The 26,869-nt window shown below is 38.2% G+C and overlaps 1 protein-coding gene across 1 annotated transcript in view; it reads left to right on the top strand.

Annotated features, from left to right (window-relative positions):
• The window catches only part of KIAA1549L (KIAA1549 like), a gene marked incomplete at its 5' end in the record, with an annotated part of 179,326 nt that overhangs the window by 88,937 nt on the left and 63,520 nt on the right, over window positions 1–26,869 (top strand). The window contains 4 exons of the mRNA XM_081329331.1: window positions 7,049–7,108; window positions 8,748–8,899; window positions 10,334–10,505; window positions 13,620–13,783. Coding sequence (XP_081185457.1) covers window positions 7,049–7,108; window positions 8,748–8,899; window positions 10,334–10,505; window positions 13,620–13,783 — 548 coding nt within the window. The remainder of the gene's footprint in view (window positions 1–7,048; window positions 7,109–8,747; window positions 8,900–10,333; window positions 10,506–13,619; window positions 13,784–26,869) is intronic.

Genomic DNA, 26,869 nt, shown 5'->3' on the forward strand with positions numbered 1-26,869 from the left:
TTTAGTATTTATGAAACATTGATTTAGTTTGCTTCAAATAATGAATGTTAGTTTACTTTGCCAACCATCTTTCCTTAAAAGGGAAGATGGGGAAAATCTCTATTTAAAATACATCTGAAAAGAAAGACTGAAAGGGCTTAATAAAAGTTCACCAGACTGGTTTCCAAAGTATGTCATGAGGTCATGAAATGACTACTCAGTGTAGTCACTTTGCAATCAAAGTTTTATAAACATTTAAAAATAGATTTAAAAGAACAATATGTACGTATATTCTAATCAAGTGACTTTGTTGATGGAACAAATTTGTCCTACTCTTTCAGCCCTTATATCCATGCTTTAACTCTGCTTCTAAGCACTATCATAGTCCATTTTTGAAGAAAAAAAAGTTTACCAAATTTTTTGCTTTCTTTTGGAACTGAATAGTCAGAATAAGCTAGAATCAACAATGCTAGTAAGAAATGAAGCAGAGAAAAATGGATAAAAAAGTGAAATGGGGAGAAGTGAATGGGGAGAAGCAGGGCAATGTATGAGCATTGAGGGATGGAGGAAATAGATGGAGAGACAGTAAAAAAAACAGTTAAAGGCATGGAAAGAAAGTCGTTGCAAAGTGTTGGGAAAGTGTGAAAGGGAAATTAAGGAACCAAATATTTTTGTAACAGGTGAACTGGGAATGAATAGAGCTGGCAAATGAGAGTAAGGCTGTATTTGTTGAACTCTAGATAAAGTTTGTGAGTGGTATTACGTGCTGCTATTTTGTTCTTTGTTGCAGAGTATGCACATAATCACATTTTACAAGGCCTCATGCAAAATTCTGTGAGGTAATTTAATTTAATTTAATTTAATAATTTGATTTCTATACCGCCCTTCTCCCGAAGGACTCAGGGCGGTGAACAGGGCAATACACAATAAAAATCAGATACAAAAATTAAAAAACCATTAAAAACCAATTAAACATCATGCCCATAAAATCAATACATATTAAGTTAAAAACTAATTTTAAAAACCCAACCCCATCCCGTCAGACCAGGCCAGCTTGTTCGAAAAAGAATGTTTTAAGATCGCGCCGGAAGGAGCGAAGGTCGGGGGCCGTCCGGAGCTCAACCGGTAAGCTGTTCCAAAGGTCTGGCGCGCCCACAGAGAACGCTCTCCCCCTGGGGGTCACCAATCGGCATTCTTTGATCGGTGGCACCCTGAGGAGGCCCTCTCTGTGGGAGCGCACTGGACGGAGGGACATTGACGCCGGTCGCAGGTGTTGCTGTAGGTAATCCGGACCCATGCCATGAAGGGCTTTGTACGTCATAACTAACACCTTGAACCTCACCCGGAGAGCAACCGGTAGCCAATGCAGCTCGCGGAGCAGAGGTGTAACATGGGAGTATCGGGAAACTCCCAAGACGACTCGCGCGGCTGCATTCTGCACCAGCTGGAGTCTCCGGGTGGACCTCAAGGGCAGCCCCATGTAGAGAGCATTACAGTAGTCTAGACGAGAGGTCACGAGCGCATGAGTGACTGTGCGCAAGGCATCCCGGTCTAGATAGGGCCGCAACTGGCGCACCAGGCGAACCTGGGCAAAGGCCCCCCTAGTCACAGCTCCAATATGCTCTTCCAAAGAGAGCTGTGAATCTAGAAGGACCCCCAAGTTGCGGGCCCTATCTACGGGGGGTAATAGCTCACCCCCCATGGCCAATGATGGGATAATCGGAATTTCCCGGGATGCCGGCACGAACAGCCACTCAGTCTTGTCAGGGTTGAGTCTAAGCCTGTTCCTCCCCATCCAGACCCGGACCGCCTCCAGGCAACGGGACATCACGTCGAGGGCATCGCTGGGGTGGTTTGGGGTAGAAATAAAAAGTTGGGTATCATCAGCATATTGGTGATACCCAACTCCAAAACCACGAATGATCTCACCCAGCGGCTTGATATAGATGTTGAACAGGAGAGGCGAGAGAACCGATCCCTGAGGAACTCCACAAATGAGAGGTCTCAGGGTCGATCTCTGCCCCCCTGCCAACACCGACTGCGAACGTCCCAGGTAGAACTTCTTGACCACATGCACTGTAACATAAAAAGCTGAAGCTTTAGGAAGAATAATAAACAAGTTTAAAAATACAAGAGTGGTTTTATCTTAAACTTGGCACTGAAGGAAAATCCTTCAGAAATTGTACCTTTTCATGTTTCTTTTCATTATATTGGAGGCCTCGCCTGTTTTTGCTTTTTTGCTATGTTGTCTCATAAATCTGAAGAGCATGCAAGGTTCATGATTTCTCTTCTGTAAATATCAATCTAGAAAGAGCCTATTAATTTTCTACTGCACAATTTTGCACTGAGCACTTTCAAACTATGTCATTTCGCTTTAGGCTGTAAAATCTCCTTCATACATGATTTAAAAAGTCATAAGTAGTGACTGCAATCCATTCCTTAAATCAAAAGAAAAATATTGTTAAGCAAAATGGTTGCTAAGTGGACACATGTCTCTGAGGGAGAAACAAATGCTGTAAAGATCCCTGGTTGTTGCTCTCCATTCAAAATTGTCTCCTACAATGACCTATGTCTGATAAATTTTCTTTATCCCCCGCTTTTTTTTGCCCCTCGCAAGGTATAGAAATTGCTTAAACAGACTATTTCTTTTTGAAGTTGCTTTTCTGTGCAACGTATGCTTCCCTAAATTTGCTAACATTTCACAGTGAAGGTTTTGGTAATTGTGCACACAAAATTTGGTCCATCACTTGAGTATGCGTGTGATGCAAACTGGGTGGGGCTAGCGCTTGCATACTTGCTAACCTTGCCCTGTTCTTGTGCACAATGTCCCATTTTTGCACCCTGCAACACAGCGGCAGCCTCTTTGTGTGCCCCATGGCGTGGCATCCTATTTTTGCACCCTGCGGCCGCAGCACTAGTACAACTGAGTGTGCGCGCACACATGCGCACACTGGCCAGCCTGTCCCACGGCCCGGTGGCCAGCAGTCCACGGCCCACTACTGGTCCGTAGCCCACAGGTTGGGGACCCCTGCTCTAGAAGACCTGCCTGGAGGGGAGAGTAAATTTGGGTCTGTATGAGCATTCTTCTGACTAGTTTTATAATATCTTTTGTCTTTTCAAGAGGTATTTACAAATCATGTGGGGAAAATAGGAGTCAGGAATATCAGGTTTGCCATCTTGAATTATACATAAAAAGATGGGGACTTCCGGTGGCGTCGCGGCGCCGAAGACAGCCGCCTCCGGGCTGTCCGCTCCGCAGCTGTGTTTTTCCATCGTAAACAGCGCCGATCAGCTGTTTAGATGGATTTGAAGCCCCCTCCTCGGGAGAAGAGGAGGGGGTGAGGCCCCAGGTAGGGGTTGAGCTCTCCGGGGCCGCCTGAACTGAGAGTTTGGGCGGCTGAAGGATTGAGCCCCCCCGAAGCCTGGGTTGCTCCGAGCTGCGCAGTGTCTCTGCTCCGTGATTTTTGGAGCAGAGCCAGGCGTTAGCAACCACCCCTGCCAGAAGGAATACTTTTGAGTATAAAGATGCAGGCAGAGCGGTACAGGAGGTTAAGGTGATGTGGACTTTTATTTTTACTCTCTAGCTCAACGGATTTTATAGCTTTAAAGTGAAAGTGCGCAATAAGTGAAAGTGATGAAAGATGGCGGCCAAAACTTCTAAAGCTCTTCGGAATGCGGGGTTTTCCCCGGTGCAACAGACCTCGTTGCAAGCTTTGCTTCCTCCTGTACCTCCTCCGGCGTTGACGCTTAAGGATTTACAAGATGCCCTTGAAAAGCATTCACAATTAATATCTGATATGATGGATGAAAAGTTGAAAAAGCTGGAGGAGAAGTTGGAGAAGAAGATGGAAGAGAAGTTTAGAGCAATGAGGGTAGATATGTTGTCTATGATTGAAAGTGTAGCTGAATGTGTGCAACAGCTGGATGCAAAAGTGGAGGATCTCAGTCAAAAGAACTCTATATTAGAAGCAAAGGTATTAGAGAATGAAAATATAAGGGATAAAGTGGACGGAGAATTGAGCCTCGCTCAGTATCATCAGATGCAGTATGCTATTAGAATTAGGGGCTTAAAGGAGAATTCTAAAGAAGATTTAAAGCAGCTGATCTCTGAAGCTTTGGAAACGGTATTGGGCCAGCCAGCATCTGAAATTGAGGGAAGTATGGATAAAACTTTTCGTGTAAATTCATGGATTGCAAGACAGAGGAAGTTACCCAGAGATGTGGTGGTCTATTTTACAAAGAGAGTAATTAGAGATGAAGTCATTCAAGCTGCTTATGATACTAAATTGGTAGTTGCTGAGCAAGAAGTCTTGGTTTTAAAAGAGATTCCTCCAAAGATTTTAAAGAGAAGGAAAGATTTTGCATTTCTTGTACAGGAACTTAAGAAATGTGATATTAAGTTCAGATGGGAGATTCCAGTTGGACTGGTGGTGATGCATGAAGGTAAAAGACATCGTTTGGTTACTGTGGCCCAGGCACGTGATTTTTATAGCAATGTGTTAAAAGCAATCCCCCTACCACTTCTGGAAGCTGCAAAGGGATATGGTGAGGGAAAGCTTCAAGAAGTTGCAGATAGACAGACAGAGGAGAATGGTGCTGGAGGGGATCAAGTTACAGTCTCATCAGTTGCTGCAGGAGAGCAGAGGATGACGCGTGCCGCCCTAAGACCAGCGAGACGAGAGCAAGAGCAAGACCAGCAGAAAGTTATGGAACCTCCAAAGCGTACTTACAGTGAAGCTGTGGGAGGGGCGCGGTCTAAAGAAGTTGAAGGGGTCATTTCAGATATGCTCCAAAAGCTTTGGAGTGTCAAGATTGGTGACTAAATTTCTAATTAGAATGTCAATGGATTGAATTCATCATAGAGGAGAAAGAAAGCTTTTTAATATTTAAAACAATTTAAGACTGATGTTATCTGTTTGCAAGAAACGTATATTAGGGTTGTGGACTAAAAGTATTTGTACGCAAGCTTCTAATCAACAAGTTGATTTTTCTTAACTTACTATAAACAAAGGTTACCTAATTGGATTATAATTTTTTTAATTTTTTTATCTTATTCTTATTGGAGATTGGAATGGTGTCCTAGACGTATAGATGGATGATCTGGAACTGCGAGACATTTGGCGTGATATATGCAAGAACTATTTTTGATTATAGTTCAGTTTGGTTGGAGATTAATAAGGTTAATAGAGATAGGCGCTTTTGGCGCGTAATTGAGAATTTGTCTAGAAATTAGAGAAATGTGGGAGAATGTAAATAGTAGATGAAAGTTTTTTCTTTGAAATTAATATGAATAAGGGTTGGGATTAAGAAATTTTATTTAGCATTTGAGTAAAATTCCTTTTCTGTTTTCTTCCTTTTTTTCTTATCTGTAATATTATTACTGTTTGTAATCATTTTACATGAGCCAGAGGGTGATAGAATTAATAGTTTATTGTTGATAGCATATGGATGCTTATGTTTGTTTTTCGTTTTTATACCCTGTATTTAGCTCTGGGAAGTCGGGGGGGGAGGTGGGAATGGGGGAGAGGGATAGGGAGGGTTAGATGGGGGTGGGGGAGGGGGGGATTAAAGTTAAAATGTATTGTAAAACTTTTTAAATAAAAAAAAAGATGGAATACAATATGAGAGAAATAAATAACTCTATTGTGAGAAAAATATATTCTGAGGTTTGAGTAAAATAACCTTGAACACATATACATAATTTGTAGTTGTGAATCCAGAATATTAAAACAACTATAATATGGTTCATGTAGACATATGAGGTAGTATCTTGGGACCCCCTTTTACAGTCTAGAAGGGGGTCTTAAAATCTTCTCACAAACAGCCATTTTTCTCCAGAATACCCTCTTGTTCACTCATTTTTCAGAGAAGAGGCATGTGGCAGTCCCCTTCCTTGAGCAGTTTGAGCTGGCAAGAAGGCATATAATGAAGAAAGAAATATTTCTTTCAAAAGGAGGAGTTTCGTTCTTTTTCTTTTGTCTATAATAAACTCAGTGACCTAGAAGAAATTAGAAGGAAGAAAAAAGAAGAAATGAACAATTGCTTTCTGGAAAGGTTGATTTTAATTACTATTAATTCAAGAACTAATTGCTCCCTCAGCTAGAGGATCTCTCACAGCTTCATAGAGACAAGATCTCAATGAATGTAATAAGGCAGTGGTCCCCAACCCCTGGTTTGTGGACCGGTACTGGGCCACAGCATGCCAGCAACTGGTCCACACAAACAAGCCGTGGGATACAGGTAGCATAGAAAACCACACACTCTCTGGTCCGCAGAAAAAAACGGTCCCTGGTGCCCAAAAGGTTGGGGACCTCTGTAATAAGGAATCTAAATGGCTGCAAATTTTACTAATCCTAACTTGTGCCTAAATTTATAAATGTAGCCCTCTTGCTTCTGTTTTGGGGAAATCTACTTTTCCTTTTCCTTGCTTTCAGTTGCTTCTGCAGGAGAAAACTCAAACCTCAAAAGATTCATTTTTAAAAAAAAAATCACCTGAAAGAAGGAAACTAATTTTCTGATTGGCCGCTGGACAGTGATTTTCCCTGATTTCTGTTGTCTCTGCCCATCACTGGATGAACAGGATAGCTGACTTTTTTCTTTAGCCCTTTGAACTGGTTTTTAAGTGGAGTTTTCCCACCTTCACTATAATAACATTTTAGTTGTCTTTTCTTTTTACAGTTACCCAAAACTTGATTAGCAAATTCTGAAGGGAAGTATGACTTCAGTTTATATGCCAGATAGGAGAAAGAATAATTTACATATGAGGCTTGATTTCCAAAGAACACCAACTTAAATATTTTCTCCGGTGCACAATTTATAATGTAACCTTATAAAACTTATTTGGAAAGTACGGATGATCTGTGTGAGTTTCCCTTTGTGTGTGCTCGACTATGTGATTCTGCAGCTTATTGAGACATTTAGAAATAAGGAATACTTGCTGGGATTCCTGGTAAGAAAACAAACCTGACATTTTGCAGAAGAAACTTTTGGCACAGCACAAGAAAAATAATTTGGAAAATGTGAAGTTAGTTGAGTAATTGATTGCTTTGTTTTCTGTATTATTTTAAAGCACTAGAATATCCAAATCTCGATACTTCAGAAGCAACTAGAGATTACTGGGTGATTACAGGTAAAGTTTTGGTTTTTTTAAGACAACATTTTCTTAATTTTCTTACATTTAATTCTTTTTCACATGAGAGAAACTTGACACTGTGAGGACTGTTAAAATGAGAGCAATATCTGCCGTTTTAGGTTACTTAGTAAAAGGTTAAATAGTCTGAGGCTTCTGCAAATTATTGCCTCATTTAGTTAGTTCTTTGAAAAAACTATGAATTTCATATCCAGAAATAATATGCCCCAAATTTACAAGTTTCAGAACCTTAACGAAAATAATGAGGTATAATTACAAAGTGTTGATTTATAAATATATATTGGCCACATATTACACCTGGCTGTCTCATAGCAACATACTTACACTGTTCTTCTCAGCATGCATATGAGAAGGGTTGATTTTTCCCTGCTAGATCTCCTTTTTAAAATAATCTCCCCCTTCATACCAAACAACTCTACCCGTGGTTGATTTTCTGAGAAAATCCAATTTGTCTAATAGAATAAAAGACACATTATTAGAAAAATACAAGTGGGAGTTGGTTTTTTTGTATTTTTGTTTCTGCTTTTAGAACACAGTAGCTAAGAAAACATGTTCTCAGTATGCATGGTTAACTATGCAAGTTGCATATTTTCTCTGCTTAAGAAAGTAAGAATATGGAACAATATTTTTTTTCTGTAATGCAACTATGCTTCGGCATAATTCGTTCATGTTGCAATTTTGTAGACAAAGTAGAATTTTCTAAATCTGCAGGTTTTGTACAGCTGTGCTTTGGTTTGAATTACTTCCGTAGAGAACATTTATCTCCTGAATTTTTTAAAAAAACTTTGTTATGCAGCAGATTACTTCCAATTTGTTTGTGCTGCAACATAAATAGAACTCAGTCATTTCTTGGAGGGACAAATATTTATTGTGATCCTGTGATTCCCAGTGTAAATCTAATGGAATTCATGTTCTCCATTTCTCAATAAATAAGCTGCAACTCTATTTCTCTGGTCTTTTAGGGATCCCCCCTCTCTTTTGGCACTTTCAAGTGTTGTGTTTTTTTTTAATGTACAATGTTCAGTATAGTATAGGAACTGTACATGTATATAGGTACTGTTAATTATTTCACAGTGATCTTTAACAGTTGTGACTACCCATGATAACATTTTGTTCATATTTTTATGATCATTTTAACGTAGCAATTCATTTTTTATTGTAATTGTCATCTGTTCATAACTTTCAAGGGTGGTCTCTACATGGAAATCAATATTTAAATCATATATTTAACAATAATTAAAGTAAAATGATACCAATAAAAGAACTATTTAACCTTTTAGAGCACAAGTGTAGGTTAAAAAGTATATAATCTTCCAATAATAAGATTAGCTGTAAAATAGTATAAGCTACTGTCCACATTAGGATTTGTGGAATTTGCTTCCAAGCTATTTTTCAATAAAAATGTTTTACAGATATGTGGTAGGATTAAGATATATTTTAAAGGCCCAATTAAAGGTCACACAGTATTTTGACACAGGTACAGGCCCTATGCTCTATTGAATATTGTACATAAAAAAGCACACAACACTTACAAGCTTTGAAAGATTTTTTTTAACCATACATGTTTATAAATCTTTAACTCACTGCTGCAGTATATGTTTTCCTTCAATTTTTGTAGTTATACTGGGAGTTGACACTACATTGCTGGGGGTGAATAACCAAAGTTTTGCAAGACTCATGGAGCAACGTTTAGCACCACTGTTCATGATGACTCATCAACAAGAAAGACGATTTAAACGAGCCACTACTATTGGCAGCTTTACTGTTCAGGTAGAGTCAAGAACTAAAGATAATGCTTAAGTTTCTATCTCTTTGCAGTGCTTTTGTATGGCTTGGGGGTATCAACCAGAAACCTCATATTGTAGTGAAGTGAGAAATTTAAGGTTTATCTGTCCATTTTTATTATAAATTTTGGTAAGTTAAAATTAGAACAACTCAACAGTTGTTTTTTCCTCCTTCTCTTGGTTCAAGAATGAGACCCTTGGAAGTATTTCAGGTTTTATGTATTCCACTGAAAGCTTGTATTATCAGCATGGCTGCTAGTGAGAGAGATTTTTACACCAAAGTTTTCTGTTTTATGAGGTAATATGAAATATTGTACCAAATATATTAATGTACCTATACCACATATGAATGAAGGTATTCCAATTATTCTTCCCCTCCATTAGTTGGTTATCTGATTTGCACATGGTTGCATAAAAAGAAAGAGCCTTGGTGGAGCAGTGGGCTAATGCCTCCTTAAGTAACACCAGCTGCCTGCAATTATTGCAGGTTCGTATCCCACCAGGCTCAAGGTTGACTCAGCCTTCCCTCCTTCCGAGGTAGGTAAAATGAGGACCCAGATTGTTGGGGGCAATAAGCTGACTTTGTAATAATGCCGCTTTGGGGGGGGGGCGAAAGCCCTAATAAGCAGGCATATACATAGAATAAAGGCTATTGCTAAGCACATTTGATTTGTGCTTAGATTGTAAGCCGCCCTGAGTCTTCAGAGAAGGGCGGGATATAAATGGGATTAAAATAAATAAAAATAAAATAAAATAAAATAAAATGCAAGAGCAGGATTAAGATCTTGCTATTTGGTGCATGAACCTCAGTGTCCGATCTGTTTTGTGTGGAGCAGAATTTATGAAGCATCAAGAAGCTGGAATCACTCAGATTAATTTAGTACCTAGAAACTGGAGATGTGAGAGGAATATAAATAAATTTGCAGAGGGCTATTATGTGAACATAGAGCAAGTGACTTTCAAGAGAACAGCGAAAGTTCTGCTTACCCTGAAAGGTGAAAAGAGTAGGCCTGCAATGCAAATCCTGGTGTTTAGGTGGTTTGTGTATATTTATTTTTGGTTCATCCATGTCTGCTATAAATGAACTAATCTACCCAGGTTTTGTTTGTGAGCTTTCTGCCAAGGAAATCAATTCCTGAACAAAGAGTTAGTATCTAGAATATTGAGATTTGTAGCCCTGTATATGTATAACTTGTCAATATGGGATACAAACAAGTTCCCACTGGTATTTCTGAACTAAATAACTTCCTTCTGAATATTCATGAATATTGCAAATTTAATTGAAAGTGTATTTTAAATTTACAAGCCTATTTACAAATTAATATTGTCTTTTGCAGGATACAGAAATGAGTGTATTAACATTACAGATGTAATTGTTTCCTAAGGTCTTTATTTGTGTGGTTTTTGTTTCTTTTTTAAGATGGTAAAAATGCAGCGAATTCCAGGTCCCCGGGAGCCTGCTGAATTGACTTACTATATTTTATACAATGGGAAACCTTTGTTGGGCACAATAGCTGCTAAACGTTTGACTACGGTTGATTCACAAAGGATGGCCTTGACTCTAGGATATGTTGTTCAAGTACAAGCTGATCGTAAGAAATATTCTCTTTGCTTCCCTCTTATAATTATAATTCTTATGATTGTTATGAAAATGTAGCGGAAACCTAGTGCAGTGGTTTATTAAAAATGTTATCTTCTGTAGTTGCTTAGTTGCTTTTTGAATACTATATCACATTTTTTAGAACAGTGACATGTGGAAGAGCTTTCTGAGAATATAGCACATATGCATAAATACGTGTGAGAATGTTATTTGTGAGATTATAATTTACACTGACCTTCGTATTAAAGGAAGTGTAAGCATACCATAATATTAGCCTAGGTGAAGAATTAAAAGAAATCTTGGATTCAGCCTGTTTCAAATGCAGTAAATTGACACGAACTGTACAAATGTATTAGTCTTAGTTCTGGATTGCATAGTCTACTTTCAAGCTGCCTTATTGACTTCTTGCCTGCTGCCTGTGTTGTGATTTTTTTTTTAGATTTATCTAATTTTTAAGAAATTGATAGATGAAAAGCTGCACACTGTTATAGTTGGTAGTAAAAGATATGTGGTTTACATAACAACATTCCATATCCTGCTCATTTCTTAGATGTCAATTTGGATTGTCTTCTTGTCTTACTGAAGCAAGAGATGAATGATTTTGAGAAGCTATGTGCCTTCTTTGCTTTTTTCTTTATTTAACCAAGCAGAAAAGCGAGCCACCTATATCTGTTCTTAACCGCAACAATTATCTAGAGTTCTAGACTTTTCTGCAGCTTTTTATTATGTACAAAGTGAAAAAGAGTAATGAATGGTTAAGATAAGCTATTATGTGAAATTTGAAATTGGTATCTTGTCCTTTTTTATTTGGAAACTGTTAACCACACTTGTTTATCACAGTTCCTGTGAGAAACATAAGAGGAGTATATAGATAACTGAACAACCTCTCTTATATACATAACTTGCTGATATAAAAGAAGACAAAGTGGTGAATAAAACAGATCATTATCTGAATTTGCTAAGTTAAAATTCTAATACTCTGAAGTAGGTCAAGATATCTTCTCCAGAGCAAGACGTTTTTAAGTTACAGTTAAGCTATGGCTGTTTTTCTGTAGTTTTGTCAAGACTGAAATTAAGTATATACATTGTAGATAAAGAAATAAGTGTATGATAAATTATTCTGACATTGCAGATAATCTCTGTGTTTATTTCTACATATTACAATGTAGTCTAGATTGCAGAATATAATGTATTCTGGAATGCATTCAGTTAGTATTGTGGAGTTTACACCAGGAAAAATAGTAAATGAGACTTAAAACAATTGCTCACTAATACATTCCCACTTTGGACTCAGTAGAAATAGGAACTGCTTTATATAAAATAGACTATTGAACTAGGTATTATTTATGCAGACTATTATTATCTTACCCAGATTCCTTCTGCTTACCTGTGTATTGATTTTTTTTACAGTAGTGTTAACACTTGGTTAAACTTCATACGTTTGATGCTTTTTTATGTATTTATGTATTTTTATGTAATTAGGACTATTGTGTTTTCAGAGGCTTGGAGTTCTTTTCATAATAGTTGAAAATAGGCAATAAAAATAATTAGAATACTAATATGTTTATCATCTCTGTAGATATTAAGTGCAGGTAAAACCCATTTCAAATCAGTTAGAGAATAGAAATATTGTGAAAACATCTGCATATAGTATAACAATATTTCTTTTTAGTTTATGATTGTTGATTTCATAGTACATATGGAAGTTGAATAAAATAAAGCAATATGCATCCTTCTTTCACAGATCACTGAGTAAAGAAATCCCTTAGTTCTGTGTGCCTAGTGATCTTCAGATTCCTAAATTATGCTAAATTATGCTAAATTCCTTAACAACTACCAAGTTCTGCTGTTCCAAGCAATCTGTAAATTTCCAGTCAGATGACTGAAACATAATTTTAAGCTGACATTTAGCAGATTAACCAGCCTATAATGTTTAGGATCTATTTTTTTCCTTTTTTAAACATAGCCATCACAGTGGCCTGCCCTCACTCTGTCTGGATTTCAGCTGTAGTCTTGGTAAAAAGAGCCAAACATAAAATTGTTAAATAAGCTTGAATAGTTGACCATGCAGATACTTTCATTTTTTGTTCATATAGTGAACTCATGGAAAGCGTACATTAGCTTTCCATTTGAAAATGCATAAAGGAATGCTGCTGTCAGTCAAATTTGGTGGACAGTTTATACTGTGGAACTTTTGTTTTTAAAGTCTCTTCTACCATTGCTACATGCATTTCAGTTTATGTCATAAAAGATGCCTTTTGCAATCAATTTTAGTCATGCTGATAAAGTTGCTTTGCCTTAGAAATCATGTTAATGACAGTGGAGGATTTAAAACTATTCTAATAATGCTAAAATTGATTTTTTCCCCCTGTAACAGACTAATTTCACCTGTTTGAAAAGGTATATTTAAAAATAGTGAAAGAAAAACCTAGTAGTAAAACTCATTTTTAATAGACTTTTTGACCACTTTAGGTCAAAAAGAAGCCCCAAGGTATGTTTTGAGTATCAGTGTACAACATTCCCGATTTTTAGGTGCCAAGAGCACTTTTCAGACTGGTTGCTTATTTGTCAGATATCTTCATACTGAAGCAGCAACAACTTTTACTTTGGGCAGAGTTAATACTATGCCATAAATGATTTTATCAGTAACTTTACAACACCAGAGAGATGTTAATTAAAAATTACAATATATTGGTAGCCTCTAACAATAGAAGACTCTTGCACATATTCCTGTAATATATTCTATATCTATAATGTGCTAGTCCTATGCTTTTTTGTATAAATGTCTAAATAAAATTGATGCTGTTGAATATAATTGTGGGTGAGGGGCAATTTCTTGCTGATAGATCATACCATAGTTGGTATCTTAGGGAAAACGTCTTCTCAAAGGTTTTCAGTTAACATAGGGAAAAAAATCTGACTGAACTAGTAGTAGACTAACCATTGTGAGACTAGCAGCCAAGAATTGCAGTTCCAGTTCATCTGGAAGGATTTTAGATTGGAGAAGGCTAGAGAAAAAATTATTCAGTCAAATAGATCATTGCTCTGATTCATTACAAGTAAACTTTATAAGTTCATTTCTTTCCTTTTCACTTGATGTATGCAGCTGTAGTTAAAAACCCACCCAACAATTTATGGATCATTGCAGCAGTGTTGGCTCCCATAGCAGTTGTTACAGTCATCATCCTTATCATCACAGCTGTTCTATGCAGGAAGAACAAAAATGACTTCAAGGCAGACACCATGATGAACTTGCCACAAAGAGCCAAGGTAGGTTATTTTCATCCTGGGCTCAGTTATATGAATTTGTTTCTTCAGACTTACGTTCTTCATCCATCTGTGCAAGATGAGTTAATTGTGCTCTGTTTAGACAAGTTTTATGAAGGCATTAACCTGTGTTCAAAGACAGATTGAAACCATTCCTACTGACAGGAACCAACATGACTGAGATCCAAAAAGACCCTGTTTGTTTTTGATAATTGGATGAAAATGAGGTAAATATAGGGTTATTAAATCTCTCTAATTCATAGTAAGAATTCTATATTTTATTCTGTGTCCTTTTGTTTCAAATAACAAAAAGTGAAAGGTATTTTTAGTTAATCTCCATATCATTAAAACTGGAAGCAGTGGTAAACTTCAGAGTTCCCCAACCCCTTCCCACTCCTCACCAGTGGTCACACAGAGAATTGCAAGTAATGGACTTTGTATATCAAGACTATTAAGACTTACTCATTAAAGCATCTTTTCATTCTGTTTTTTTACTTTACAAGTGAATTTTGTAGTAAGGAGATAGGCATGTACAAGGCATCACATACTTGTTTTATTATTTCTGTATCAAAGTTTTGGTTGAATAAATTATAGTTAAATATGCAGACAGAAGCAAACACTATTTTATTTCCGTTGTAATGATGGTTATACACACCCACCCACACACCCACACCCCCCCACACACCCCCTTAATCAAACTAAAAATACAAATCCCAGGCATATTTAAATCAGAACAAGAAATCCGAACACTGGGCTAAGTTAGAAAACTAAAACAGTTTTATTAAAAATCAAGCTTTCATTGGCTAACTACCAACGTCGTCAGGATGAAATCATTGGAGTGGGGAGATTGCATTTATATCATCAGCGTTTCTGCACTCCACTCATAGAGCGCGTCACTGCTCTGTTTGTTTTAACCAGCCGTATTCTTTCGAGTCGCCTTGCATTTGTTCCTATGGAGTGTGATTTTCTCTGAGTGCCTGCTGTCGGAAGAGGATTACTGTTAGTCCTGTTAGCTATAGTCATTGCTCTTGTCATTGCCCGTGTTTTCATGCCGGAAGCTCTGAATAGTTGTTCTTCCTCTTTTTTACATTCCACGGTGGGGGGGGGGTGATTGTGTAATTATGCAGTTCTGGTCTTGGTTTGATGGAGTGCTCTGTGAGCGCTCACGTCTGCATTTGCGTCGTGCGCGCTGCTCCTCTTCCCAACCCCTGAGGGCTTGATTCACAGGGCGGAGATCAATATGCCGATTGATCGAGGAGTGGTCAAAAAACCAAGTTTCCTTGAATAATCGTCCGCCCTTGGTGTTATCACAGGCGATTTCCTCAGCCTCCGCCAGATTGAAGGTGTGATTGTGTGTGGCCATGTGTGCCCACACCTGTGAGTGTTGTTCTTGTCTTTTAATGGCAAGCTCGTGTTCGTGTACAGTGGTTCTCAGTCGTTTTGCAGTCTCCCCAATATAATTATAATGGCACTTTTTACATGCCATCCTGTATATGACTGAGGACTTCTCTTCATTGGGTAGTGGATCTTTAGGGTGCGTGATGCGAGCCTGCAAGGTTTGATCAGGTCTGTGGGCAACACCGACCTTGTAGGGGGCCAATATGTGTGCCGTGGCTTCGGATACGCCGTGAATGTGAGGGAGTGTTATCCGTGCCATCGAGGTGTTTTCATACTGGTGATGGGCTGGTTCCCCTGGTCTACTGTATTGCCTGATAAAATTTGGTGGATATCCATTGCTCCTGCAGACACAATAGAGGCGGCGCCTTTCTTCCTTTTTTGCCTTGCTCGTGCTGTAGTTTTTATCCCAGTGTTCGGATTTCTTGTTGTGATATATATATATATATATCCTTAATAATTATAAATAGGGATGTGGTGGCTCAGTGGGTTAGGACGCTGAGCTTGTCGATCAGAAGGTCAGCAGTTTGGTGCTGTGTAACAGAGTGAGTGCCTGTTACTCGTCCCAGCTTCTGCCAACCTAGCAGTTCGAAAGCACGTAAAATGCAAGTAGAAAAATAGGGACCACTACGGTGGGAAGGTAACAGTGTTCCGTGCGCCTTTGGCATCTAGTCATGCCGGCCACATGACCACGGAGACATCCTCGGACAAGCGCTGGCTCTTTGGCTTTGAAACGGAGATGAGCACCAGCCCCTAGAGTCGGAAACGACTAGCACGCATGTGCGGGGGAACCTTTACCTTTACCTTTTTAAAATAATTATAAAAATATGAATCCCGGGCATATCTGTATAGCAGTATGAAATTCTCGAACTCCGGGAAGAATATAAAACAGCTGTGTATTGCTAAAATAGTAAAAACAATAAAAACAACTATTTACAAACCTAAAACAACCTTAGCTTTCATTGGTCAACTGTCAGTGTCATCAGAGTAAATGATAGTGGGTGGGGAGTTTGTTTACAAACCTTGTTGACTCAGTTCCCTCCCCATTGATCGTGTAATAGGGCCGCTCGTCCTAACTAACCGTAATTGTCCTAGCTGTCCCTCATCTCCTTGCACGTGTTCCAGTCCTATTGCTTTCTTTCTTCCTGTTGTCCCTTTTTTTGCCCCTCCTACCTCTGTCAGTCCTACCCTTCATTGTTGTGCCTCCTCTCCTGCCTTTTCTATCTTCTCAACCTGTCCTCCTTGCGTCCAGCCATGTGATGCTATTATTAATCCATTTTCCAAACGCCCCCCTCCCGCAGTCATCATAGGCTGCGTGTCCTGAGCTGGCGTTGTATATGCCCCTCCATTGCCATTCCCCCCTTCCTTTTCTAGTGTGCATCTGTCCATCGTTTACGCCTTCTGCCGTTCAATCCTGCCGATCTCGTCTCCTCCGATGGTTGCCCGTGGGTGTGTGCATACGCTGTGGTGCCCTTCCCCCCTGTATAAATGTGTGTGTGTATAAATGTATATATATTGAAGTAGAAATGTATATATATATATTGAAGTAAGTACAGATTGTCCTCAAATTATGACTGCGACTGAGCCCATAATTTATGTGACAAATTTGTTATGTGAGTTTGCCCCATTTTATGTTTTTTCTTGCCACATTTGTTAGATGAATCATTATAGTTCTTAAATTAGTAACACGGTTGTTAAATGAATCTGATGACTTTGCTTCTCAAAAAGTCGCAAAAGAGGATTGCATGACTCCGGGACACTGCAACTGTCATAAATGTGAGTCAGTTGTCAAGCATCACAAGCATCACTTGCATGAAACTCACATGACCATGGTGAAGCTGCAGTGATCATAAGTGTGAGAAATGGCCATAAGTCACTTTTTCAGTGCCATTGTAACTTCACATGGTCACTAAGTGAACTGTTGTAAGTTGAGGACTACCTTTATCTATGCTGTGCAGCATACATGATTCAGAGTCCACCACCACAAAATGCCACATGGATGCTTGTCAACTTTCTTTGCCTGTCTAGTTCTCTAAAGCTGCATATTACTCATTTGGAGTAACCTAAAATATATATTACCCATGTATTACAGTCTAAAAACTATAAATAAACTCAGAATATTAGGATAGCAAGGTTGCAAAGAAATACAGACATTTATTCATTTATTGAATCAGCATGTCAAACCAAGCTAGTTTCGCCATTCCAAAATCATGAATAAAACCTATTGGTCAATATCTACGTAGATTCATAGTGTGGATCTCAAATTCTGAAGTAAGTGATTTTTTAATATCTGCTAATTGAATTTAGGGCAATTGGACACATTTTCCAAAAAAAAAAATCTTCAATAGTTATTAAAATAAATTTAAACCTTCTTTTTCATAATAATAGTTAAAATAATTTATGTATAAAACAAAGATTGAGGTTAAAATCTGACAATGCAGTTTTATTTTATTTTAGTAAAGAAATAATAGAAATTTTAGTAGAAGAGCACTAATTTAATTATATCAAGACTATATTTAGTTATTACTATCTTAAGATGATATGCTTTTTTAAAGTTTCAGAAATATGACCTTTGAATAAATGCAGGAGAGATCCCCTCTTCTACAACATACTGTGAATTTACAGTGATATACAATGACATTAATATTATCTTTTAAGTATCAAAGCACATTGTAATTGGAAGATGTAAGAGCTCTGACAAATTGAGAGACCCAGATAGATTATATTTTGATAAATTGCAACTCTCCTCTCCATTGTGTTAGTTATGGCTCCCCTTTTGCTTTAAAACTGAGTAGCAACGGTGCTTATGTATGTGAGCAAAATTCAGACTATGATGGGGATGTCCTAATTTTTTATTCCTGCACTATTCCTGAATGGCATTGCCCATAGATTGCCCCTACAGTAACTCTGAGGAGGGGAATCCTTTCATTCATGAAAGTGTCTCCCATCTGAAGCATTTTCTTATAGATTCCTCTGATTTCTGCGCTGTAGTATTAATATTGATTAATGAAATTTTGTTGTTGTTAGTTGCGAAGTCGTGTCCGACCCATCGCGACCCTATGGTTAATGAAATTAGTGTTACATTTTCTTTTCATTTTAAGGTCCTTAGAACATTGACATCTTATAAAAGGAAAGTAGCTAGCTTTTAATATAAAAGTTTTGCAGTGTAAATAGTGAATAATATTGCATATTTAAATATGCTCTGTATTATTTGAATAGCTTTTTTTTTAAAGAGATGCCTGACACTCCTTGCAACCCTGCTGGATGAAAAAAATCTGATTTGCAATAGGATTTCTTTATTGTTTTAAAATCCTGTTTATTGCTGCTTATATTTTGAATATGGCTGTTAACGTTTTGGTGCGTTATTTTTAAGAATGCGTGATCCAAGTCTGTGATGAGAAATTTCCATAGTTTGTGTTGCTTGCAGTGCTGTGGAGTATCTATCTTCCTTGCCCAGCTTGCTCTGATTTCAGGTCTCAAGAGGGGAACACGGTGCACAGAGCTGCGTAATCAGTCCTGTATTTCTGCTGCTAACACAGCAGCTCTTTGCACAGAAGGTCTGCCTACTGGACCATTTCATAAAAATCCTCCCTCAGTGAATGGAGCTAAGCAGTTCATTAAACCTTTAGATTAAACACTGCAGTGCATGGCAACCAAGAGGAGAAAGGTTTTACTGCACGTCTGAGGCTGCGCTGTTAAGGAGGGCTCCTTCAAGGAATCCAGACAAATGACTGTCATTTGAGAAAGATCAGTGGCTTTTTGAAATAGGGTGCAGCATCTTGAGAATACTTCAACTTCTTTACCATCTTCATTGATTTTGCTTCTAATGACTGAACTACAAAATGGTGGAAAGTGAGGGTTTGGTTGTTTTTTTCCACAGAAGAATCAATGCATATATGTATTTCTCTTCTTTTTATATTTGTTGAAAATGAGCATAGCCAAATTTAGTTTTTACCTGATGCAAGATGAACATGATAAAAGAATGAATTATTTAATCGGAGTCCTCTGGAACTCTTTTTTATTTTTAATCTTTTGACTTCATTACTATAAAAGTGCATTCTTTGTTCCTTTTAATTAATAGCGTCAATTTACAGCTAATGGTTTCAGATTTGAAACTTGAGAGGGAATGCCTTTCTGCCAAGTCAGTAAACTTAGTCCAGTTTTTAATTTAAAACCAAGGAAAGTCCCATTTCAAAATGGTCTGATAAAAATGGCTGCAACAGTTGGAAGTTGGAATGAAAATAAAAACCAGGGGGAAAAATAGCTTCTTTTGAAAGAAGGAATAGAGCAGTTCCAGCCAATTAATAATTTATCTACCAGTCCATTAGATTCTCTCCACATCCTGCTGTGATGCCTCATTGTGGTGGGGAAGGGGTGTTCCTGGGCAGAATGAGCAAGAGCACTGAAATGTATGCCAAGAATATATGATGCCAACAGAGTTGCCCAAAGGGCGAAGGTCCTACTAGTTTTGCAGCTAAAGGAAAGAGACATCTATTGGGGCAGCAGCAACATAGGAAGATGCTGGAGGTGGATTATCACTTTAAGTATATTTTTATACTGTGTGGAAAAGGCAATGCTAAAAATCACTGCTTTATTTTACCAAGAAAATACATGGATAGACAAGAAAAAGTAATTGATAATATCAAGTCAGATAACAAGTCCGTCAAGTTGGATAGCTGTCAACATGCTGTTGAGAAAGAGTTGAGGATCTTTGAAAGTACAAATAGTGCTTATAAAACCGAGAGATTAAATCCGTTGGGATGGTTTTTTTTTGCTGATGTTGGCATTCAGAAAAGAAAACTAAAAGTTGCAAAGACCGAATAATAGTGGAATATAAAGTTAAGAAGCATTAACACTGGAAAGCTCAACATAGCAAAAAATAAAACAACTAACAGTGATACTTTACATGTCAGCATGAAATGGACTGGAATTGGTCACTTTCAGTCAGAAGATCACACTGTTACTACTCAGGACAGAAGGAACAGTGTTGTTCCATGGTTAAGAAGGGTGTAGCTATAGCAGTTATCGGGTGTAATGAAATTGGTATAATATTAATTAGATTTCATGGACAATCCTTTAATATGACCATTATCTGAGTTTGTGCTTCGACTACTGATGCAGGTGAAGAGGAAAGTTGAGTTTTATGGTCATGTTCAATTTAAAAGGTGAATAAGATGTGCTGCCTGTGGTTGGAGATTGGAATGCCAACATTGAAAACAGTATAGAGGAAAATGTAATTGGACAGTATGGCCTAGAAAACAGAAATGAAGTGGAACGATTTAATAGTTTCTGCCAATCCAATGTTTTCTTCATTACTAGTGCAGTCTTTTAGCAACCAAAAGTTGCTTATGTACCTGGACATCAGCAGATGGAGTACACAGAACTCAAATTGACTTTATTATTGGCACATGGAAGTGGAAGAGCTCAATTATAGCAGCAAAGCTGTGGCTAAAGCTGACTGTAAAGTTATAGATGGAAATTGACAGAGAAAAACAAGGGAAGGCTACTAAAAGATTTCCAAACTCAGATGTTTGTCTGAAATTATTATGCTAAAGTATTCCAATGGAGAGATAGTAACTAATTCAAAGAAGATAAAAGAAAGAGTACTGTATACTGAAATTCTGTACAATAGAGTTACTTATATCCAAGATCTCTTAGAAGGTATTTTTTACTAGCACAAACCTCTACTATTAGAAGATGAAATTAAATCAGCACTCTCATCATTATCAGGTCAGAAGGTTACAGGAATTAATGGAATATCTGTAAAAATATAGCAAGCAACAGAATTAGTGAAGTTCTAATTAAACTATGTTCACAGGAGGGCAATAGATTTGCCAGCAGATTGGAAGAGATTACTACGTATCCCAACCAAAAAAGGACACTTAACAGAATGTCCAATATATAATACCTGGACAATAAATAATACTTAAGATCATTCCACACACATCAGAGTCCTACATGGAAAGGGAGATGCCAGCTGTTCAAGATGGTTTTGGAAAAGGCTGAGAAACAAGAGATATTATTTGCTAATATATGCTGGATAATTAAGAAAGGCCACAAATATCAAAGTTATGTAATATATACTTCATTGATTATAGATAATTACAATATTATATTATTTTGTTGTAATATATTAATAATGATATTATGTGTTAATAATCTACAATTAGATTCAGAGTCTAAGACTGGTAGAAATATAATAATTCAAGTCCTAACCAAAAACTTAAGAATTCTTAATGTAGTGACTAGAAATAAAGGCAGATCCAAGCAGGGGGGCTTTCTATAAAATTAGATGTTCAGGTCCGATAAAATCAATTTCCAAATATTGAAGAAATCCTTTAGGTATTACTCTGAGGGCTCCAGTCCCAATTGGTATAACAAGAGAGTTCTTTTTCCATAAGCATTCAACTTTAATCTTAGTATGGCATAATTTTTTTCCATAGTTTTTCTTCAATCCTAGCATCATTTGAAATACCAACATCAGTGAAATAGATTTCCTCCTTTTCAATAATTGTTATGAAAAATATGCCTATTTGGATCTTAAAATCCCATACGATTTTAATGTGTTCATTTTCCAAAAAGTTTTCTCAATGTGATGGCTGCAGTTACTACATTGAAATGCAAACCTCTGGCAATGTTTCCAATGAATAATTTTGACAACTCAGTCATGACACTGATTGTAGTCAGTTTGTAAATTTTTGCTGCAGCCACTGGTCAAAAAATGGTCAATTGTTTCATTCTTTTTACTACAAAGTCAACATTTGCTGTTGTTTTGTGATAGGTTAAATTTTAGAAATAGTCTTTCTTTAGGTTGGTAAAGAAGTGAGACAAAGCTGTTTAGTCTCCCCTTACATATTGAATTTACAAGCTGAATATATACTGAGGGAAGCTGAATTAGATAAATACAAGACTTCTAAAACTGGAGGTGGAAACATCAATAATCTGTGCTGTATTAATGATACGATGCTGATAGCTGAAGATGCAAGTAATATGGAGGTTGTAGTCAAAGAGTACAGTGAAAACATGTGTTTGAGATTAAATATAAACAGTGCTTTTTTTGTAAAAGAAAAAGGTGCTGGAACTCACACATGTCATACAACCCGCCTTGCCTACCCTACAAGGTTCCATCCAAAAAAGGTGCCGGAACTCCGTTCTGAGCGTTCTATGAGGAAAAAAGCCCTGAATATAAAAAATACCAAACTAATGACAAGTACAGAAAACAGCTTTAGAATTAACAGTGAAGATACTGGATGGCTTCTGCCTTTTAGGATCGATTTAAGGGACGCGGTGGCTCAGTGGGTTAGGACGCTGAGCTTGTCGATCAGAAGGTCAGCAGTTTGGCGGGTCGAATCCTGAGTGCCGTGTAACAGAGTGAGCACCTGTTACTCGTCCCAGCTTCTGCCAACCTAGCAGTTCGAAAGCACATAAAAATGCAAGTAGAAAAATAGGGACCACTACGGTGGGAAGGTAACAGTGTTCCGTGCGCCTTTGGTGTCTAGTCATGCCAGCCACATGACCACGGAGACGTCCTCGGACAAGCGCTGGCTCTTGGGCTTTGAAATGGAGATGAGCACCAGCCCCTAGAGTCGGAAACGACTAGCACGCATGTGCGGGGGAACCATTACCTTTTTAAGGAGTCAAGAAACATGTCACAGAATAGCACATGGTAGGTTAGCACTGAAGGTCTTTATCTGGATATCTTTTCAGATGTTATGATGCATTTATAGCTACAAAGATTAGAACTATGCAGGCAATTGTTTTCCCTGGGACACTCTGGAAATGAAAATTAAAGAAGTAGGATAAGAAAGAGTATTGATGCATTTGAACTTTGGAGTTGGACAAGACTCCTGAGAATACTATGGATAGCCAAGAAAACAAATAAATGGATCACGTAATTAATTAATCCAATGTTCTTGAGAGACAAATCAATAGGCTTAAATTATCATATTTTGAACACATTGTGGAAATACCTATCCATTGAAAAGTCTATTAGAGTGGCCTCCAACCTTTTGGGCACCAGGGACCGATTCTGTGGAGAGAGGTTTTTCCACAGACCGAAGGAAGCATGGTTTTGTCTACTGCCTGTATCCCACGGATGGAGCTTCACTTCTTTGCGCAGTCCAGTTTCTTGCATGCCTTAAGTAGACTCAATTATAGTGGAAATGGATGCATTGTTAGAAGTGCCAAGTTGGGGACAGATCCTCCTGGAGAAGGTTTATCTGTACAGGTACAGGTAGTCCTTGACTTACAATGATTCACTTAGAGACTATTCAAAGTTACAACAGCACTGCAAAAAGTGACATATGATCGTTTTTCACCCTTAAGACTGTTGCAGCATTCCCAAGGTCATATGACTAAATTTCTGATGCTTGGCAACTGGTTCATATTTATGACAGTTGCAGTGTCCCAGGGTTATGTTATGATCACCCTTTACAACCTTTTGCCAAGCAAAAGTCAAAGGGGAAGCCAGATTTGCTTAACAACAGTGTTACATTATATTAACAACTGCAGTGATTCACTTAACAACTGTGGCAAGAAAGGTTGTAAAATGGGACAAAACTAATTTAACAACTGTCATTTAGCAACAAAATTTTGGGGCTCAACTGTCATAAGTCAAGGACTACTGTATTGCCTCTCTGAGACAATACCAACTTGATGGCACATAACTAGTGGTGGGATTCAAATATGTGAACAATCAGTTCTCTGTGTAGACGCTGCTTCCAGAAGTCTGTTCTGGGCCTGGGCCTGCCAGGCCCAGAATGAACTTCCGGGAGCGGTGTCCGTGCACTTCCGGAGGGCCGTTCTGGGCCTTGTGAAAAAGGGCTAGGGCTTCAGTGGGCACTTCCAGTAGTGGGATTCAGCCGGTTCACTCAACTCAGAAAATTAGCTATTGGTTCTACTGAACTGGTGCAAAACAGCTGAATCCCACCCCTGCATATAACTGATCAGTCAGTTTGAATCAAGGGCATGCTGGTGATAGTCCTTCCAAGCAAATCTAATGAGAGGGCTACGCAAGCCAATTCTTGTGCAATGTTCAAGTTGCCATTAGATATCTAGCTCTGAATTGGGTAGTTTCAGTTCTAACCAAACTATAGGCCTTATTTTGCTATCTAGTTACACAGATTAATGTAGCAAATTCCTTCTATAGTTCCAGAGCAGTAAAGCCCTGTCAGCATCTTAGTACCCTTACAACCTTGGTGAATATATACATAGAGATTCCAAACTGAGAACCTTTTAGTACATATTGCATCCTGATTATAAATCTGTATACCAGAAAATGATAATGTAACTCTAGTTCAGTTTTATAGGCTGTGTAGATTTTAATGTTGAGCCAAAAATCAGACCAAATGGGATTAATGAATTTGGAGGGATGGGAGGAAAGGGAATTCTCCCTATAAATTTTCTACATAAGGAGCAGTTCCCTATCCTAGAGAATTCACAGTTCCTGTTTATCGGCAGGTGGAGGTGTGGCCAGAAATTATGATTAGTGTGCCAGTTGCAGCTCTACCTGAGGCGAGAGGACTCATCTACAGTAATTAATGTTGTATTAACACCTATTTTACGTATTGCAATGAATTTTCATGAAGCTGCCCCTTAAAAGATGTTCTTGCAGTCTGCAACTGGTCCAGAATCTGCAACTGGACCAGAATGTGGTGGTCTACATTTTTATTGGTGTTTATGGCTGAGATTTTTCAGGCTATGCACAGGCTATCAGTTAGTTTCCAGGTAAAATTTAAGATACAGATATTGACCTACATATTCATTTATGGCAGACATGTCAAACACAAGGCCCGGGGGCCGAATGCGGCCCGTGAAGTGGTTTCATGTGGCCCGCGACGCCATCCTGGAAACAGTGAGGGAACGGCCCCCACTGCCTTGGCCCTGGCCCAGAGACCCTCCTTCTGCCAGAGACCCTCAGATCTTTCCCACTCCTGCCCAGGCCCCCATAGGCACCCTTGATGCGAACGATGTAGAGCTGGCCACGCCCACCCAGTAGGCCATATGCACTCTAGCCATGCCCACCCAGTAGGCCACGCCCACCCTGGCCATACCCACCCGGCCCCCTGAGGGCAACTGCAATGCTGATGCGGCCCTCAATGAAATTCAGTTTGACACCCCTGATTTATGGCATGCATCTGGATACTTTCAACCAGCATCAGCCCAACCAATCGGAACAGCTAGGGAGAAACCTCCTGGAATCTCACATTTCTAAGAGGTTTACAAGACTAAGATTAGATACAGCTTCTTTTGTATGGAAGGCATGATGCTTTATACTAGGCACCTGATGGGGATCAGGCTGGCATCCTCCTTGTCAGTTTTTCTGAAAATTAAAAACAAAGGTTATTTTGGAGGATTTATCTTGAGCCTTTGTGAGATTGATAGGGTTATCACCCTAATTGCTCTTTTTATTTTGAGTGGTTTTAACCTGCCATGGTTGTTTAACTTTTCTTTATATAATTTATAAACTGCCAAGAGTTGTTTGATTGCAGCAGGGTAGAAGTAAAATAAAATAAAAATTTCATGTATGATAACATTTTGATAATTAATTGATTATTGACTTGACACTTCTTGTTTATATTTTTTAAAAAACAAAACATGTCTGACAAGAATTGAGAAAGGATGAGAAAGTTTACCTGTACTTATTCAATCTATTATGTTTTTCTTTGAAAGAAAAAAAAACCTTAAAGTTATAGATGTAATTTGGGTACAGGTATATAGATGATAGGTGCATGGGTGATTTGTGTATAGGTGGCTCCAACTGTTTATTTCAAGAAAGTAATGAATAATTTCAGGTTGGAGAAAAAGTAAAGTTTTTATGAACCAACTTTTTGAACATTGCGATATCAAGCTTTTTTAAAAAGGATGTTTGGGTTCAGTGGAGAAGTTGTGCTTGTGATAAAAAATAAATTGAAACCATTGCTGGTTTCATTCAATATAGAACCATCAGTGTCAGACCTTATTGGCCCTATAAACATTAATTAATCAGAAGAGCTGTGGTGCTGAAGTGGTTAGAATGCAGTATTGCAGGCTAATGTAGATTGTAGAATGTAGATTGGTGGCCCCCAGGGGGAGATCTTTCTCTGTGGGCGCCCCGGAGTTATGGAACCAGTTACCGGTTGAGCTCCGGATGGCGCCCGATCTTCGCTCCTTTCGCCGCGATCTGAAAACATACCTGTTCGAACAAGCCGGCCTGGCCTGAGGGTGGGATTGGTGGGGTTTTTTATTACCATTTTATTGGGGGTTTTATTAATGTATTTATTGTTTTTTATGGGCATGTATTTAATTACTTTTTAATTTTTGTAACTTTATGTTTTTTATTCTTGCCCTGTACACTGCCCTGAGTCCTTCGGGAGAAGGGCGGTATAGAAATATTAATAAATTAAAATTAAATTAAATTAAATTCTGCTGACTGTCAGCAGTTCGATTCTGACCAGCTCAAGGTTGACTCAGCTTTCCATCCTTCCGAGGTTGGTAAAATGAGGACCCAGATTGTTGGGCGTAATATGCTGACTCTGTAAACCACTTAGAGAGGTCTGTAAAACACTGTGAAGCAGTATATAAGTCTAAGTGTTGTTGCTATTGCTAATTGACTGAGGAAGAAGAGATGATGCTAATAATATTTCTATTTCTCCTTCTATTCCTTTTGATTGATTAAATAGTAATGGATGTTTTCCTGTTTTTGTTTCCAGATTT

The sequence above is a fragment of the Vipera berus genome (assembly GCF_964194415.1).
Source record: "Vipera berus genome assembly, chromosome: 1".
Taxonomy (NCBI): Eukaryota; Metazoa; Chordata; class Lepidosauria; order Squamata; family Viperidae; genus Vipera; species Vipera berus.